The following is a 19,078-nucleotide window of genomic DNA, read 5'->3' as shown; positions in this document are numbered from 1 at the left end:
ACCCAGTTCACCAGATTACGAGTCCACCGCTCTTAACCACTACACCATACTGGCAGCCCTAAACCAGACAGATTATGGATTATGGACCTGACTCTTGAGAGTCTTAATCTCAAGGTTGTGGGTTCGAACCCCACATTGGGCAAAAGATTCCTGCCTTGCAAGGGGGGCTGGACTAGATGAACCCTGGTGATCCCTTCCAGTTCTATGGTTCTAAGTCACAAGGCAGGCCCTGACGCAAATGGGCTACATTGGACAGTATTTTTAATACATTTAGTGGTATAAGAAATAAATGAGCGGCCGAACCAGCATTCAGACCTGCCCAGAGCAAAGCGCCTTCTTCACTCAATGCAAAACCGAGGAGCTTTTATATCTGGTGTAACAGTATTTTGGATCTTCGAGGCCAATGCCGTTGTCCCCAATCTACCGTATTTTTCGCTCTATAAGACGCACCAGACCACAAGATGCACCTAGTTTTTGAAGGAGGAAAACAAGAAAAAAAATATTCTGAATCTCAGAAGCCAGAACAGCAAGAGGGATCGCTGCGCAGTGAAAGCAGCAATCCCTCTTGCTGTTCTGTCTTCTGGGATAGCTGTGCAGTCTGCATTCACTCCATAAGACACACACACAGTTCCCCTTACTTTTTAGGAGGGAAAAAGGGAGTCTTATAGAGCAAAATACACGGTAATTTCTGCAGAACGGGTCTGAGCAGCCGGGCTGGAGGGCAAAGATGGCCAGGTTTTCCCCAGAGGCTCTGTCTGACTGCCAAGGCAGAGCTGCCCATTTAGAGGGCGAGGAGAGACGGCTTAGGGAAATTACTTTGGACATTTGATAAGGGACCTTATTGCCCAGCCTGTCGCGGGGATGAGCTCGCCTTGGGGAGGACTGCCGGGGAGCTAATCAAAAGCATTGTTTCACAGCTGGGTAGTCAGGAAGAGCTGGGCGGGAGGTGGGTGATGGAGGCCGGGAAGAAACCCTTTGCAGTGGCTTGTATGACTGAACTTATTGGTGGCTTTGGGAGCACTCCTAGGCAGAGAAAAGGTAGACCGGGGCAGACTTTGGTCTTTCAAATTTCAACGATGCAAGGCCAAAATTCGCCTCTCGCCTTCCATTCTGCTCATAGTTTCGGCACCCCCTGGGCTCAGCGCCCAGCGCGGTGGAACTATTTTTCCTGCCCTAAATCTGCCTTTGTGAGGTCCCACAGGAGATGGGAACCTGTGTCCCTCCAGAGGTCAATGGACTCCAACTCCCATCAGCCCCAGATCACATGGCCAATGGCACCGGCTATGACGTCATCGGCGGCTAGTCCATTAAGCCAAGAAGTCTTGTGCCTCCTGCGATCGCACGGCATGGTCCCAAATTTCAAATGCCAATAATAATTCATTGTCAAGGGAGCAATAACATGTGCTGGGTTTTAATGGGCTGACTTGTGACCTTGGCAGTGGGGAGCACCCTGCAGATAACAGCACCACTATTAATTTTAATAGACTGTGCAGAGGAGGAGAATTGAAGGATTGGGGGCACCCTCAGAAGCAGAGGAATCTGCCAAGGGCAGCGCAATGATTGCAAAAGCATTGCCTCTTGATGTAAGCTAAATCGATTTCCACGAGTGCTCTGGGCGCATTCTGAGCTGTGCATTTTATCTGGGGCGGGGGAGAGAGTCTTTAGAAAGCATGGTCTGCTGCACTGGAGGCAAGCGAAGGGCGGGAGAGTGTTCAGGTGGGTCTGTGCAGAGAGTGGGGAGAGTAACTCAGCCCAGTTACCGAAATGGACCCAAAGGTCATCAACCCAAATCTATACGGCTACAGATTTTTCCCCATGGGAAAAACTCTCACCTCAACCACCAAGGGGAATCTACCTAGTTTCCCAAAAGTGGGTCAGCTGCCCGTCAGGAGAGGGGGAGTGTTTAGTAAGACCTTGAAGACAGAGTCCCCACCAGGGATACTGCAGAGCTGCCAGAGTGGATGATGTTGACACGGGTTGTTGAGATTCCTGCATTGCAAGGGGTCAGACGACACCTGATAGTCCCTTCCGACTCTACAATTCTATGATGACCAGCGGCCTGGCTCCGTATAAGGCATCTTCTCCAGCTCAGAAGTTTGGGGCTTTCTTTTGGCCCTTTCTAACTACCTGCCATGTTGGGCGAAGGATGGGCTGGCGGAACAGGTGTGGTTTCTGAAAGGAGAAGCGTCAGAAGTGGCCCTTGCTATTTAGCTCCTGGAAGGCCTTCAAGTAACCAGCGGTGACCTGATCTCTAGGGTTTTCACAGTGAGTTTCGGTGCTCGAGTGCAGCAGTGCTGGAGGATACGCACTGCGAATCAAGTGATGCTCGGGCAGCACTTTCTAATCACAAGTGTTTTGGTGCAGACCTTTTTTTTTAACTCTGAGAGGGCAGAGAGGCTGTGCACAGAAACACAGAAGGTGCTAAGGTTTGTAGTTAGGGCAAAATACCTTTGAGGTGTATGCTAGTATAGCCATACCTCTTGTTACGTTTGGTTCAGGTTACGTCTTTTCAGGCTGCGTCCCGCGGCAACCCGGAAGTACCGGAAAGGGTTACTTCTGGGTTTCGCCGCTCACGCATGCGCAGACGTGCAAAAACGACGTTATGCGCATGTGCAGAAGCGGCATATTGCGACCTGCACATGTGCAGATGCACAGATGTGGGTTGTGTTCCTCTCAGGTTGCGAACGGAGCTCCAGAACGGATCCTGTTCGCAAACAGAGGTACCACTGTACAAGATGGAACCACAGCCAAAAGTATTTGGGGCCGCCTCCTCCCTCCCTCCCTCCCTCCCTCCCTCCCTCCTTCCTTCTTTCCTTCCTTCCTCCCTCTCATCTCCTTTTCTCTTCTTCTCGCTTTGTGACACCCTCTCTCTCTCTCTCTCTCTCTCTCTCTCTCTCTCCTCTCTCTCTCTCTCTCCCTCTCCCTCTCTCTGTGACACTTCCATCCCTGTCATTCCCATCCAACAGTCTGCTAGAAGAAGGGCCAACGACTCTTTGACCTTTTTCAGAGGACATGCCTTCCTTCTCCAGCCCCACCCCCCCCCCGCTTGCAGGAAATAAGAGCCACAGTTCCCCCCAGCTGTTGAAAGGAGGACTGTGACACTGCTTGCGAACCACCACTCAGCACATGCCAAGCATCATTATTAGATGTGGGTGGGTTGGGGGATGGGGAAGAGGGAATGTCAAAAGCCTCTTTCACAAGTCATTATTAAACAGCTCAGGACCGCAATACCTCAAGGACCCCCTCTCCCCATTTGAACCGACCCAGACCCTGCAATCATCATCGGAGGCCCTTCTTCGTGTGTCTCCTCCACAAGAGGTCTGGAGCGTGGCAACACGAAAACAGGGACTTTTGTGTGGTGGCTCCCTGTTTGTGGAACGCTCTCTCCAGGGAGTCTCTGACATTAACATTCTCTAGCCTTTTAACTGTGTTTGGGGGTTATTGGTTTATTTTTGTTTTTGCTTCATTATGCATTTTGTGTTCTCATTTTTACGCTGTGAACCGCTCTGCAATCTTTTGGATGAAGGGTGATGTACAAATTTAATAAATTAATATTGATAATGATAATAACATTTAGTACCTTTCAGGGATTCTGTGTGTTTGCTCACTCTCGTTGATGTTGTTTTGTTTGGCTTTGCTTTGCCTTTTTTTTTTTTTTTTTTTTTTACAGAAAACCTTGTTAAAATACATCAAGCTTCACTGGTCGACTCTTAATTTAAATTCCCGTTCCAGAAATGTGGGTTGTTGTTGGGTAACGGCCTTATAGCAGGTCCAAAAATTTGTCTGCAAAGTTGAGTATTGGGCAGTGTTTCTGTCTGGGGTTTCGGCCAGAAGGTCCCTCCTAACAACTGCTCCCAAATCTTTGGAACCGAAGACCCCAGGAACTGAACTTGAGACCATTTGCATGCGAAAGAGGTGCTTTACCACTGAACTACAGCCCCTTCAAAATTTCCAAGATGACCAGTGACAGAGACAGGCTGCTTCCATGGCCAGTGTCTGGCAGTACGTAGAGTCACCGGCTGCCATCACTCTCAATCCAGCCTTAGCTTCTCAATACAACCTCCCTCCCCAAATATATCACAGTCTCAGCAAGGAGGGGACAGTCTGAATGTTGGACAAAGAATCCACTGCAATTAGCAGCAGGAATTGCCCTAAAAAGCGTATTATTTTTAAAAAGTCAAGTTTGGGCATTTGTGCATTCAGGTTAAAAATCTGACCAAAGTTTTGCATTAACACGCCCATACACAGAGCCCCCCTCCCATTTTTTTTACTCTCATGTAGCGGTAGTAGTAATAAACAGTGCTTACGTAGCATGTTAAAGAGTGTTCAAAACGATGGGCAGCTGGTTGTTATCCTCCCAACAGCCCTGTAAGGTAGACCAGGATTTTTATTCTCATATTGCAGATGGTTGGGGGGGGGGGAGAGGTCAGAGGCTGGTGAGTTTGTGGCAAAGGCAAGGGTTCAACCTGGGAATCCTGAATTTGGAGGATGGCTTCTGAACCCACTCCAGCCCACACACCCGATCGCTACGGAGAGCCTCTGAACGAGATCCAAGACACCTGTACAATGAAACGAGTGAAGCATTTGCAAAATCCTCGGATTCAGAAGTCTTCCGTGTCCTTCTGGGGAGAAAGTCTGTCCTCGCTGGTTTCGTCAAGGAAACAATTTCGCGCTGTGATCGGATCCCACGAGGCTGAGTTTGACAAGTCCTAGTGGCGGTGGTTTGGCGTGGCATGAGTTCTGAGCCAGACAGCAGCTGGTCTCTGCATGGAACCAATGAGGAATCAAAGAGAAGAGTGAGGGGTGGGTGTCGGGGTGGGTGGGGAGAGCGAGCGCACCAAATACCGCCCCCCTGGAGCCAGTCTGGGATCGGGTCCCTTCCTAATTTCCCAAGCATGCAATCGAGGTGTCCAGACCTGCGGTCCACACAAGCCATCCGCATCCCAGAAGCGATGCAACTTCACAGTGTTGTGCCGGGACAAGCCGGAGGGGTTAGGAGATGTTCCCAAAAGAGGCTGGAAGAAGGAGGGTTGGGAGCAAAGGAAAGAAACAGAAAAAAGGGAGTAAGTACCAAAGCTGTCAAGGGAGATTGGAGGCGGAGGACACAGGGGAAAATCGTGGCGACGGGTGAATTGGGGAAGGGGATGCCTCAAGCAAGACTAGGGGACAGCACTCCTGGGCCCACCTGGAAGTTGGAAATGAGGTCAAGGGGGAGAGGGAGAAGACACTTGGAAGGTTCTCAGAACGGTTTCCAGCAGACAGATCTTGGAGCCCTCTGGTCCAGTCTTGCTTCGGGAGCAAGGCAACTGGGTGAACGCAACGAGGGGGGAGCCCAGTTGCAGGGCCCCATCCATGAAGCAGGAACAAGGCCAGGCGGACCCTGCTCCCCTCCTCTGAAGCAAGGCTGAGGGCAAGCATCAGGAGACAACATGTGGAGGGAAGGAGCAAAGGTGTGGGGATGCTGAACCGCAGAAGAAAGAGGAAGAGAAAAGGAATGGAGGAGATGGGCGAAATGGGGGAAGAGAAGAAGTAGGAATGGAGGAAGCAGAGAGGGCGACTAGGAGGAGGCAGCGAGATGGGGAAGGAAGGGCAAAGGTGGGGAGCAGACTCAAAGGATGGAATGAGAATCGAGGGAAGAGATGGAGGGTGAAAGAGAGGAAGATGGCTGGCTGGCGACTTTTTCCCCTGGGCAGCATCACCCTTCCTTGTAGGTCCCTCCCTCTCAGGTGGGTTGCAGTTTATGGAGGGGTCGGTGCATGCAAAATTTGTTCAGACTCTTATCTGATGTCATCCTCATCAAATTCCCACCCCCTATTACCGTATTTTTCGCTCCATAAGACGCACCTGACCATAAGACGCACCTGGTTTTTAGAGGAGGGAAGGGGGAAAGCCCCGGTTTTTTGAGGATCAGCTCACAGTTGTGAAGCTTCTTTTGCAAAGGGGGAAAACCCCGTTTTTTTAAGGATCAGCTCAAAGTTGTTGAGCTTACTTTGCAAAGGTAAAAAAATCCTGTTTTTATGGGGTTCAACTCACAGTTCTGAGGCTTCTTTAGGAAAGGAAAGCGAGCCATTTCTACAGTTTTCAGACATATAATCTAATCAGCCAGTCACATGTCGCTGGGGAAACAAACAACCTCCGTCTGCAGAACATCCAACAATGGAGGGCTGGGCAAGGGGTCAGGGCCAGAAAGGGAGCCAGCGACCGACCACACATTCGCTCCATAAGACGCACAGACATTTCCCCTTCCTTTTTAGGAGGAAAAAAGTGTGTCTTATGGAGCGAAAAATATGGTAGTTTCCAACTTAAAATGGATTTTCTATTTCCGCGGAAAATCCAATGAGTAATAGTCAAAAGATGCTACAGCCCCTTTGGAAATGGCAAATGGGAAGGTGAAGGGATGGGGAACTATGGGAAAGGGTTTTTATTTATTTATAATACTATGACATGTGGATCTTGCAATAAGACTGCAGGAATAAGCAGCACCCAAGTCCACGACAAACTGCTGTGCGTTGAAGCACCCACAACAGCCTGTTTAAACGCTCTTTAAAAGGATGGCTGAGATGCAAATGTCACTTCCAATCAAGATTCACCCTGATCTGTTGGCACAGAAGCTTGCCGGGAGGTCGGATGAAGTCAGCATTCATCCTGATTTGTTGGCAGGGAGGTTAAACGATGTTGTGCCTGGCAGTTGTTCGTTACCCCACATTTCCCCAGTGCAATTTGCCGGCAGGTTCCCTTATTGCAAAAAGTCCAGTTTGGGGGGCAAAGAGGTTTGTTGTGCAAGAGGCACGTCTCAGCTTTAACTGTGCAACGTGGATTTGCTGGTGCGGAAGTAAATCCCACCCAAAACCAGCAACAGTCTGAAAGTGCCCCGAATCTCAGAGCTTCACCCCACAAGTCCCAGCTTTGCAGGCGGAGAAGTAGAATCCATGGCAAGACAGACAGACGTAGCTGGGAGGAACAAGAAGTACCGTATTTTTCTCTCTATAACACGCAGATTTTTTTCTCCTAAAAAGGAAGGGGAAATGTCTGTGCGTGTTATTGAGCGAATGTGTGGTCCCTGGAGCCGAAAAATCAGGCAAAAATCAAATCGCGCTTCACGGAGAAGGGAAACCTGAAAAGAGGAAGTTGCTGCTTTCCTGCATTCTGCCTCAGGGTCTTACTGCCCACCCTCCTCTGTTTCGTTGCTGTGTTTGCTGAAACGGAACAAAGAGCAGGGAAAGCCCCTCCCCTCCAGGCAAGCAGAGGGGAAAGCAGAGTGTCGCTCCTTCCTCTCTGTGCTCCGGTGCTGCTGAAAACATGTAGGTGGGGGGGGGAGAGAGAGAGAGAGAGAGAGCTGGCTGGCTTGGGTGGGTGCGTGCGTGGGGGAAACTTTTGCCTTCCTTTCCTCCCTCCCGTTATACCCCACTCCTGCATTCTTAGCCCTTCTGTGTTTTTCCTTCCCTCCCCACTTAAAATGTGGTTTAAAAGCATGGATCCTCAGGATTTTTGCACTGGGTCACCCCAAATTCACCATCAGAGCACATAGCATGTCCATGGCTACAGCCTGCCCCCCCCAAATCACGCACCCACTGTTGTCTGGGGCTGCAATGGTGCAAAACCGTGGTTACAAAGCATGGCTCCACATGGATCCTCAGGATCTTTGCATTGGGTCACCCCCAAATTCACCACCAGAGAACATAGCATGTCCATGGCTACAGCCTGCCCCCCCCCCAAATCACGCACCCACTGTTGTCTCGGGCTGCAATGGTGCAAAAACGTGGTTACAAAGCATGGATCCACATGGATCCTCAGGATCTTTGCATTGGGTCAGCCCAAATTTACCATCAGATCACATGTCTGTGGCCACAGCATGAAGCACAAAAATGATACATCCACTGTTTCATTCAGAATGTTTTTTCCCTTGTTTTCCTCCTTTAAAAACGATGTGCGTGTTATGGTCAGGTTCGTGTTATAGAGCGAAAAATACGGTAACCCTCAAAGGTTACTTGTCTTTAGGCTGACCAACGCAGCAGGCCACTCAAATGCAGGGAATCGGGAATGATTTGGGGACATGCCGCCCCCCCGGCCACCGTACCTTGACTGAGGAGCTGTAGGTTGCGGACTTCCTCGCGCACCTGCAGTTGCAGCACCTGTTGGAGGACTTCCTGCCGCTGAGACTCGTGGATTATCCCCATGCGCTGCAACTTCTCCGCATTCAGCCGCAGCAACGCCCGACCTGCCGGGAAGAAAGCAGAACCGTGAGGAGGAGGAGGGAGAAAGGGCCAGATAAGAGCAAGGGGGGGCGAGGGGGGGTGTTCTTCCTGACACCAGGCTTCTGTGCAGAGGGGTTTTATTTTTTGGGAGCAGGGAGCAATCCAGCCCAGCTCCCCCTTGTAGCCTGAAGTGGTGACAGCCCAAGCATAGACAGACTGTTCCACAAATGGTGTGTTGAATCTTTCAACTTCCCCAAAAGGGGGCACAAAAATGTTGTAACATGACCTGGGAACTCAGTAGGTATTTTGGTTAAATCAATATTGTTTAGCTTTGCTCGGTAAGTGAAATGTGTGCAATGTGGCATGGAAATCATTAAAAATCATTGCCAAGTGCCTGCAGCCATATTCTGTATTTTATAAAGCATTACCTGCCATTTTCATAAGGTAAAATTGAAATGCTTTTGGTTTTCCAAAGGCAGTTTCTGCGCTTCTCCATCTCACCAAGCTAAATGTCCAATCACTAAAATGATGGCAGATTTGAATTCTTCACCCCCCAAAAGGTGAAGAAATTTGCAAAATGTAAGCTTCGCCCCTTCAAATGACATGCCCTATTGTTCCCAGAGCAGAGACATCACCTTGCCGACAAAGGTCTGTATAATTAAAGCTATGGTTTTCCCAGTAGTGATGTATGGAAGTGAGAGCTGGACCATAAAGAAGGCTGATCGCCGAAGAATTGAATTATGGTCTGGAAGAGACTCTTGAGAGTCCCATGGCCTGCAAGAAGATGAAACCTATCCATTCTTAACGAAATCAGCCCTGAGTGCTCACTGGAAGGACAGATCCTGAAGCTGAGGCTCCAGTACTTTGGCCACCTCATGAGAAGAGAAGACTCCCTGGAAAAGACCCTGATATTGGGAAAGATGGAGGGCAGAAGGAGAAGGGGACAACAGAGGACGAGATGGTTGGACAGTGTTCTCGAAGCTACCAGCATGAGTTTGACCAAGTTGTGGGAGGCAGTGGAAGACAGGAGTGCCTGGCGTGCTCTGGTCCATGGGGTCATGAAGAGTCGGACATGACTAAATGACTAAACAACAACAACAACATTGTTCCCAGACTCAACCCAGAATTTTGTGGTGGTTTTTCTACAGCATAAAACAGGTCAAACTGGATGATAGGCAATTCATGTATCTGGGCGTTTCAGATGGCAGCTTGTCAGATACATGTATGTGCCTATGTGTACATGAGGGGTTTTAACCCTTTCCTCCCCACCCTGTGGCCGTTTCAGAAATCCTTGCCCTCCAGAGTTCTTGCCTGGCGCATGAGGGAGACTGCTGTGACAGAGGCTTCAAGGACTCAGCGTTCATTTTGGGCTACAGCGGGAGGGGGGGCAAAGGACTCAACTACCCCCTCCCCATGCCCCACAGTCCTGATCCCAATTCCTCTCCCCACCAACTCACTGATTGCTATTTAACAACAAGGAACAAAACCCCAAACCCTCAAACTGTGACCAGGGGGGTGTAGTGGTTCACGTGCTGGACAAGGACCTGGGTTCAAATCCCCGCTAAGCCGCAAAGTGCACCAGGTGACGTTGGGCCAGCCGCTGTCACTCTAACCCGCCTCGCAGGGCTGTTGTGGAGATAAAACGGGGAGGCGGAGGATCGCCTTGCGCAACTCGGAGAAAATGAATAAGTGTAATGAATAAAATGAAGCCTGTCATAAAACGATGCTGTGCTGCCCCGACTCTACAAATCATGCAGCTTGGAAGGTATTTCTTTCCTGCAACGGGGTTTCTCCAATCTACCTCCTGCATCAAAACACATTTTCTTTCAAAGGCTCCTCTGTGAGCACTGGAGGAATGTTGGAAACGATTGGTGCATCCTCCCTAGAACGCAAGATTTTCCCATCAGCCCCCTCTCCTGCCACCCAGGCTTTGTGAGCGGAGGGATGTTATAACTCGCTCGGCCCACCTCTCCTGCGGGTACAATTGCTAATGCTTCCTTTATTTCCAACGCAAGGGCTTGAGCGAGCCGTTCCATTAGTGTTTCACCAAACCCTCCAAGGCACGCAAGGCTGAGGGAGCAGCCTTTGTGACTCCCAGGGAGAAAACACCACAACTTCGCTCCCTTTCTCTTCCCTTTCTTCTTCTCTGCCTCCCAAATCAGGACACAGATACGTTACCCTCTTCTAAGCAAAGGTTGGGGCGAGGGGAAACACAGGCAGTTTGATCTGTCTGCCTTTCTTTGGTTCCAAACAAACACACACCCCAGACAGTGTCTGCGCAGTAATTACTGGCTCGGGCTACTTTCTCTCTTGCTTGTAAAATATTAATCCAGCAACTTCGCTTGCTGGTCTGCTTCATGTTCTTCTGCAAAGATCCTTTTGTTCTCCAGATCAAGCCGCCCTGGATCTACTATTTTCTGTCGGCCTGGAAAACCCAGAAAGGATGTCACGCTGAAAGGCTGCCGCAAGTACCTACACAAGGAGCAATTAATGCTGCCTGGCAGAACCGGCCCAAAACCTTTTGCCGCCTGAGGCAAAGGACAACAAGATGGCTCCGCTACTCTACTTCCACGTTCAGAAGGTGACTGGGCCAAGAGCTGTCTCAAACTTCCATGCTGGCAACAGGACAATAGCATCCCTGAGGGCTGCTGGCTGGGGCAGGGCACTCCTGCTTCTGCCCACCAACAGAAGGGAACAGTCAGTGAAGCAGTGCTGCTGCCACCCCTCAGCTTCTGCCGCCAAAAGCGGTTGCCTCCCTCTGCCCAATGGCTGCACCGGCTCTGTTGCTCACCTGTACATATGTGACAAAAGGAACGATCCTCTAGGCAAGGGTGTGAAGATGCTAAGTTCTGAACAAAGAATCCAACAATCTTTAGACAGCGCCAAAGCCAGAGAAAATATGCACACACACCCCCCTGTCCTGAGCTTCCCATTGGCTACTCCCCGACATCCATCCACTGTTTGCCAAAGCATGCCAGATTGTAATACGACCACTCTCCTAAAAACTTAGCACCACAGCATTATATTATATTTTCTGAGAATCCTCCAGAAAAACAATCTCTCAAAGGACCTGTTGATGGCATTGTACTGTGGAGAGTGTATTAACTTATGGTCTGTGTGTGTGGTTTGGGAGCTGCACGGTCAGGGAAAAAACAATGCTGTCCAGGGTTGTCAAGACTGCAGAGAGAATAATTGGGTACACTCTTCCCACCTTGGATCAAATCTATGCTTCCAGGTGCCATAAGAAAGCTGCAGAGATAGCGCAGGACAGTGCGCATCCCGGAAGTGATCTCTTTCAGCTTCTGCCTTCTGGAAGAAGGTATAAAGACTAGGACTAGCTGCCTGAGAAACAGTTTCTACCCAAATGCACTTTTGGTTTTAAACTCATTGTAAGAAGAAGAAGAGAAGAAGAGTTTGGATTTGATATCCCGCTTTATCACTCCCCTTCAGGAGTCTCAAAGCGGCTAACATTCTCCTTTCCCTTCCTCCCCCACAACAAACACTCTGTGAGGCGAGTGGGGCTGAGAGACTTCACAGAAGTGTGACTGGCCCAAGGTCACCCAGCAGCTGCATGTGGAGGAACGGAGACGCGAACCCGGTTCCCCAGATTACAAGTCCACCACTCTTAACCACTACACCACACTGGCTCTTGTAAGGTAGTCTCTATGGGGGTATACTGTATTTAAAAATGGGATATCAGAGTTTTTAGGGGGCTAACCAGGTTGGGATAGCTGGGATAGCAGGCTTGTTGGTTTTTGAATGTCTTCTGTAGATTTTTCAATTTCATTGTTCTGTATGGGACAATGACAATAAAGATTATCGTATCGTATTATCTAGAAGCATGCCTGTTCCCAGTTGCTTAAAGCACCCCTCAATACTTCTTATTTTTCTGCTAGTTTTCAACCTTTTTGGGTCCACAGCTCCCTTGACCAACTACGTACTTTCTGCAACAACCCTGTGGGACTCAGGGGTCCAGTTATGTCACCCCTTGCCTGCAGAGCCTGCAGCCACTAACTCCTTTTTGAACATCCTCTTTTGTTGAGTGTTCCCTTAGCCTCCTCTCTTCTCCCCCCTCCTTGGGAGTCCTCCCGGCAGCTGCCGCCCCTCGTCTCTGACCTGCCCTGCCTGCCCCAAAGAGGTGCCTCCTCACAGTGCCCCACAGGGGCCTGGGAAGCACCCCCTGGCCAGCCCCAGAGGTACGGTTCGCCTGGGGAGCTTGTAGCCAGGGCTGCTGCAGCAAACAGCTGTGCAAGCCTTTGGGAGGCAGAGTTGCGAGAGGGCATCAGAGGAGAGGAAGAAGAGTCTGGATTTGATATCCCGATTTATCACTACCTGAAAGAATCTCAAAGCAGCTAACATTCTCCTTTCCCTTCCTCCCCCACAACAAACACTCTGTGAGGTGAGTGGGGCTGAAAGACTTCAGAGAAGTGAGACTAGCTCAAGGTCACCCAGCAGCTGCATGTGGAGGAGCGGGGAAGCGAACCCGGTTCACCAGATTATGAGTCCACCGCTCTAACCATTACACCACACTGGCTCGCCAGGAGGGAGGGAAGGAAAGAGGGACAGAGGCTAGTGTTACCCGCAGCACCCCGGCCACCACTCAAGGCATTCCAAAGTGCCATGGCACACTGGTTGAAAACCACTGTGTGTATAGTTCCTTGCGAGCCTTGCTCAAATCTGCATTTTGCAGGTTGAAAGACCTACATTGGCTCCCAGTACGTTTCCGAGCACAATTCAAAGTGTTGGTGTTGACCTTTAAAGCCCTAAACAGCCTCAGCCCAGTAGACCTGAAGGAGCATCTCCACCCCCAGCGTTCTGCCCGGACACTGAGGTCCAGCGCCGAGGGCCTTCTGGCGGTTCCCTCACTGCGAGAAGCAAAGCTACAGGGAACCAGGCAGAGGGCCTTCCCGGTGGTGGCACCCGCCCTGTGGAATGCCCTCCCACCAGATGTCAAAGAGATAAAACAACTACTTGACATTTAGAAGACATCTGAAGGCAGCCCTGTTCAGGGAAGTTTTTAATGTATGACATTTTAATGTATTTTTGATCTTTGTGGGAAGCCGCCCAGAGTGGCTGGGGAAGCCCAGCCAGATGGGCGGGATACAAATAATAAATTATATTATTATTATTATTATTATTATTATTATTATTATTATTATTAGCAACTTTGCCGTGATATTTCGTCTTGCTTTATTCCAGGCTTCCTCAACCTCGGCCCTCCAGATGTTTTGAGACTACAATTCCCATCACCCCTGACCACTGGTCCTGCTAGCTAGGGATCATGGGAGTTGTAGGCCAAAAACATCTGGAGGGCCGAGGTTGAGGAAGCCTGCTTTGTTCCAAACTTCCCCTCCTTGTCAACGAATGGTTGTTACAATCTTGTGCCTCAGCACTTTTTCTGCTGTTGTTATCCTGACAACGAAGCCCAACTGCCGTGCGTTACAGAGCACCCCTTTCTTCCAGGGAGCCTCCTCTTTTGGGGAAACCCAGAGAGGCTCGATTACCTGTGATGGCGTGATGGGAAAAGGCCTCCACGTAGATGAGATAATTGTGCGGGCAGTGCTTTTTGAGCCACTTGCACACATCCTGCTGCGTCCAAAGCACCACCGGCTTGGTCAGGCTCCCAAGTGTCGGGCTGGTGTGGTAGATGCCATAGTGATCATAGGTCCGGACCTATGGGGTTGAGGAAGAGGGGGAAGAGATGAGAAGCATTAGCGAGTCTCCTGAAGGCTGTCACAAGTCAGTGGTGCCTGGGACCCTCAGCTTCCCAAACAAGATCTTCTAAGCTGCCGCACAAATGATGGTTCCTGGCAGCGGCCAGGAAAACTGCAGCAGGGATAATATTATGAGTTTGGGGGCTGGTCAGTCTGGATGAAACCCCGTGCCCCTCCCCAGACCTGCAATCCTGTATCTGTGAGGGTAGAATATGTAAAGTTAAAGCCTGGACGGTCAAGGTCTGTTCCAGAGCCCCGTTCGCATCATGAGCAGAATGCAACCCGTGTCTGTGCATCTGCGGGTCGCGATTCACCGCTTCTGCGCATGCGTGTGACGTCATTTTAAGCGTCTGCGCATGCGCGAGCGGCGAAACCCAGAAGTAACCTGTTCTGTTACTTCCGGGTCACCGCAGGACGCAACCTGAAAAGACGTAACCTGAACCAAACGTAGCAAGAGGTATGACTGTACTTGTATTTAATTGCTTTAAGAAGATTCAGGCCATAGGCGTATTTGGCCCCCACGCAGCCAGCTGCCGACCACTGGGGCCGCTGACCTGCCCTCTTGCCGCCAAACCCTGAGCCAGCCATTTCAGAGCTGCCGTTCCCTTTCCACAATCCCACACGGCAGCCCTCTGTCCTTTTCTGAACGCTTCCCCTCCCTGGCATTTCACTATTATGCAACTGGTACCACCTCGCTGCTCGAGCTGGGCTGTCACTTGGCATCTTCTTCCACCTCAGAGCAAAGTGTCTGTGGCATCACTGGGTAAAACCATCCCAGGCGTCTGCGGCTCGGCTACTTAAGAATCCAATTACGGGAAATGCTCAAGGCTGCAATGCGCTAGCTGTCTCCCCACCCTCTCCGGTACCAGTTTCCACTTTTCTCCTCCGGGTTTTTATTTTGTCAGGGCTCTGTTCGTCATGGAAATGGGGTTCTTCACCTTAGATAAATATATATTTCATTGTCTCCTCCTTGGTCCTAGGATATCAAAACACCGCCTGCAACAAGAGGGTGTAGTAGCAGGGATTAGGAAAATGCTGTGGGTAGCAGGAAATGCGTGCTTCACAGAAGAGAAAGGGGCCGTGTTCAGGCCCTACTCCAAAAATGGGCAAAATAGCCGCTAAGCCGTTAATAGCCGTGCTTCGCAAGATGAAGAAACCGCAAGACGAAGAGACTCGCGGAACAGATTAATTTCATCTTGCGAGGCACCACTGTATTTTGGTCACCTCATGAGAAGAGAAGACTCCCTGGAAAAGACCCTGGTGTTGGGAAAGATGGAGGGCACAAGGAGAAGGGGATGACAGAGGACAAGGTGGTTGGACAAGTGTTCTCGAAGCTACCAGCATGAGTTTGACCAAGTTGTGGGAGGCAGTGGAAGACAGGAGGGCCTGACGTGCTCTGGTCCATGGGGTCACGAAGAGTCGGACATGACTAAACGACTAAACAACAACAACAAAATTAATGAATAGTAACAACTGTGACTCCAATGAGCTTGGAGCAGTTTGAACATCAATGGCTGCCTCCACTGCCCAAGGCAGTAGATCCTTGCTGGGAATTGCAAATGGATCGAGTGCTCTTGTGCCCAGGTCTAGCTTGCAAGCTTCCCACAGACACCTGGTTGGCCACTGCGAGAATGGGACACTGGGCTGGACAGGCCATTGGTCTGATCCAGCAAGCTCTTCTTGCATTCATATGAGCAGCTTGGAGAAAGAGCTAATACAGTGGTACCTCAGGTTAAGAACCTAATTCATTCTGGAGGTCTGTTCTTAACCTATAATCGTTCTTAACCTGAGGTACCACTTTAGCTAATGGGGCCTCCTGCTGCCGCCGCACCACCGCTGTGCGATTTCTGTTCTCATCCTGAGGTAAAATTCTTAACCAGAGGTACTATTTCTGGGTTAGTGGAGTCTGTAACCAGAAGCGTCTGTAACCTGAAGCGTCTGTAACCCGAAGTACCACTGTATTGGATGGTTTCTGCTGGGGATGTTAGCCTTCAAAGCTTCACATTTTCAAAAACAATGGAAATACAGTGGTACCTCGCTTTACAAACTTTAATCTGTTCCGGAAATCTGTTCTTAAACCAAAACGGTTCTAAAACTGTGGCGTGCTTTCCCTAATGAGGCCTTCCACCACCGGCGCCCTTCCACCATTCAGATTCCGTTCTTAGACCGAGGTAAAGTTCACAAACTAGGACACTACTTCCGGTTTTGCGGAGTTCGTAAACTGAATCATTCGTAAACAGGACTGTTCTTAAACCGAGGTACCACTGTATTGTATTCCGCCCCCCCCTTTAGCCTTGTTTTCAGATTATAAGGAACTCACAGTGAGCTTCTAGGAACAGGCAAGATACAAATCTAACTCAACCGTCCATCCTGAATTCATTCCAAGAGTACATGTGGGGCTTTCAAACCGCAGAATTTAGGGAATGCCCCCCACATAGTCCCATCTCCTCCCCCCCACGCCCCGTTTGGATAATTGCGGAACAGCATCCCAGCGATCGCGGAGGCCGCCGTGCTGGTTTTAATCTTCTTGGCAGACAAAAGCCACAGCTTGTTAATAAGAGGCAACGTTTAGGATGCGTTAAGCATCACGTTCCGGATGATTTGGAAATCTGGAAAATGAAGAGCCATTAAGAGCTGGCTTCAGCGTGGCATTGACAGCTGAACAGCAGCCAACTTTGGCCGTTGGAGTCCCATGCCTAAACCCTCCCCTTTTCCTTTTTCAGCAACAAGCTGTTCAGGGACATCGGGCTCAAGGGAAGGACTTTGTGAATAACTGCACAGCACAGCAGCTTTCGATCAGAATCTGACTTTAATCCCAACCTGCAACATGAGGCCGACTTGCTTTCTGTTCTCTCTCATTTTTCTCTTTCCCCATTTTTTTTACCATGATCCATAATAATACAGTGGTACCTCAGGTTACATACGCTTCGGGTTACATATGCTTCAGGTTACAGTCTCTGCTAACCCAGAAATAGTGCTTCAGGTTAAGAACTTTGCTTCAGGATGAGAACAGAAATCGTGCTCCGGCGGCGCGGCAGCAGGAGGAGGCCCCATTAGCTAAAGTGGTGCTTCAGGTTAAGAACAGTTTCAGGTTAAGAACGCACCTCCGGAACGAATTAAGTACTTAACCTGAGGTACCACTGTAATTTATTATTTATACCCTGCCCATCTGGCTGGGCTTCCCCAGCCACTCTGGGCGGCTTCCAACAAAATATTAAAATACAATAGTCCTTCAGATATTAAAAGCTTCCCTAAACAGGGCTGCCTGTTTAGATGTCTTCTAAATGTCAGGTAGTTGTTTATCTCTTTGACATCTGGTGGGAGGGCGTTCCACAGGGCGGGTGCCACCACTGAGAAGGCCCTCTGCCTGGTTCCCTGTAACTTGGCTTCTCGCAGTGAGGGAACCGCCAGAAGGACCTCGGCAGAACGATGGGGGTGGAGACGCTCCTTCAGGTATTAGAAAGAGTATTGAAAATGGGACTTGGGTCTAACTGCCCCAATAGAGTCATGAAAACAAACCACCACCACCACCATCAAAGGTGGCAAAAGAGTAGCAATGGAAGCTTGTGTAAGGAGCAGCAGAGACAGAGGACAAAGGAATTCAGAGAAGGGGTGATAAATGAAAAAACGGATCTCTCAGGGTGACTCTGTGGACCTGGAAACCAGAGGCCAAGCAGAGATTGGAAATATCAGGGCCCAGGCAGCGCTCAGAAGGTTGATGGCGCTTGACATGCACTGCACCACAGCCAACTTCCCCGTGTGTGAACATTGGCTAATTAAGCACACCCAATTAAGGAGCCGCCGCAATTAGCACAACAGGCATGTCAAGACCTGCTGCCCTGCTTAATGGCTTGTCCCTCAGAGATGCCAAAAGCCAGGCAAGTGGAGATTGAGGCCAATTCCCTGCCCGATTGACCACGGGGCTGATTGGCCACGGGGTCAACCCAATAATTCCTAAAGATCTGCGCAAGGGCTTCTGTCAGGTCTGGCGCAGTCTTGCGGGGAGCCAGCGGCTTTGCCAGTCGCATTGTCAAGACTGCAACAAGGCTAGAATACGCACCTGCCCGTTCTTCCTCTGCAAAGGCAATCAGACCGCAATCTTGCAAACTCTGAGGTGGAAACTATTTTGGGGAGCTTGGTCAAGGAGGCAGGAAGACGCCGTAGCTTGCCTTCTAGGGCGCTGGTGCTCCTCTGAGACTAAACTGGTCTGCGGCCACATCCACTCCATCCATAATTTTGTGTGTGTGTTGTGTGTATGCGTGTGTGTGTGTGGGTTATTAAAGATTTTGTTGATTTACAAAAGTCTGTGCAATGTCTCTCCCTTGTAATTCCCCCCCCCCCCGTGTAACATTTTTACAAATCAGTTTCATTTGTTGAGCCATTAGGAAGAATAGGGGGAAAGGGGTGGGGGCGGGGAAAAGATGAGTGGGGTCGGGTGGCGATGTTTCTATTTTACTTAATATATGTGGGGTTTTGCGTCAGAGTTCCTTGTGCAGGTTCTCTGCTGTGTTCCTTTGGTGATGAGAGAGGTTGGGGTTGGCCTAGGGTATGGCTGTTCATTTGTGGTTGGCTGTGGTGGTCTTTGTTTTCATGTGTGAGTGGGGTGGGTGGGTGTTTTGGATCAGGTTAGCCATATTGATTTGTATGCTGTTGGTGGATTTTTGTCATTGTCTTGTTGGGCTGTGTATGTGATAAAGGGGAACCATACCGGGGTGAAGGTGTCTTCTTCTATTTGTTCCCGTGTCAGTTTCAGTTTATTGGTTAATTTTTCTAGTAGGGCTGTTTCCCATACTCTCTCTATATATATATTGTGGTTTTCATGTTGATCTTTTCTGTGAACTGCCCTGAGACCTCCGGGTATAGGGTGGTATATAAATTCAATAAATAATAATAATAATAACCCTTTCCCCTCTAAAAACACTCTCCTTTTAAAAGGCTGCTCTGAACTTCCTTGCTGCCCATGATCCTTTGTGACACAAACACATGGACACTGGCACACCAACACTCTGCACATGCTCCAAAGGCAAGCACCAGCACGGAATAGCAATTTGAGCGTTCAATACGTACATCCCCCATGACCCTTTCCGTTACCCTCTTCTGCCCCCCCTTGCCAGTTTCTGCTCATTTTTGTTTGTTTGTTTGAGTCAGGGAATATTTGGGGAGGGAAAG

At 49.7% G+C, this 19,078-nt stretch overlaps 1 protein-coding gene across 2 annotated transcripts in view; it reads right to left on the bottom strand.

Moving 5' to 3' along the window:
- Window positions 1-3,525: 3,525 nt before the first annotated feature.
- Window positions 3,526-19,078, bottom strand: part of SAMD10 (sterile alpha motif domain containing 10) — a 52,021-nt gene continuing 36,468 nt past the window's right edge. The window contains exons 3-5 of one of the 2 annotated variants that reach the window (XM_082226505.1): window positions 13,700-13,868; window positions 8,078-8,218; window positions 3,526-4,763 (exon numbers count right to left, since the gene is read on the bottom strand). In XM_082226505.1, the coding sequence (XP_082082631.1) occupies window positions 4,654-4,763; window positions 8,078-8,218; window positions 13,700-13,868 (420 nt within the window). In that variant the 3' untranslated portion in view covers window positions 3,526-4,653. The other variant, XM_082226506.1, reaches the window with a different exon arrangement.

This window comes from Podarcis vaucheri (assembly GCF_965113315.1).
Source record: "Podarcis vaucheri genome assembly, chromosome: 6".
NCBI lineage: Eukaryota > Metazoa > Chordata > Lepidosauria > Squamata > Lacertidae > Podarcis > Podarcis vaucheri.
This window is presented reverse-complemented; position numbering and strand designations above follow the sequence as displayed.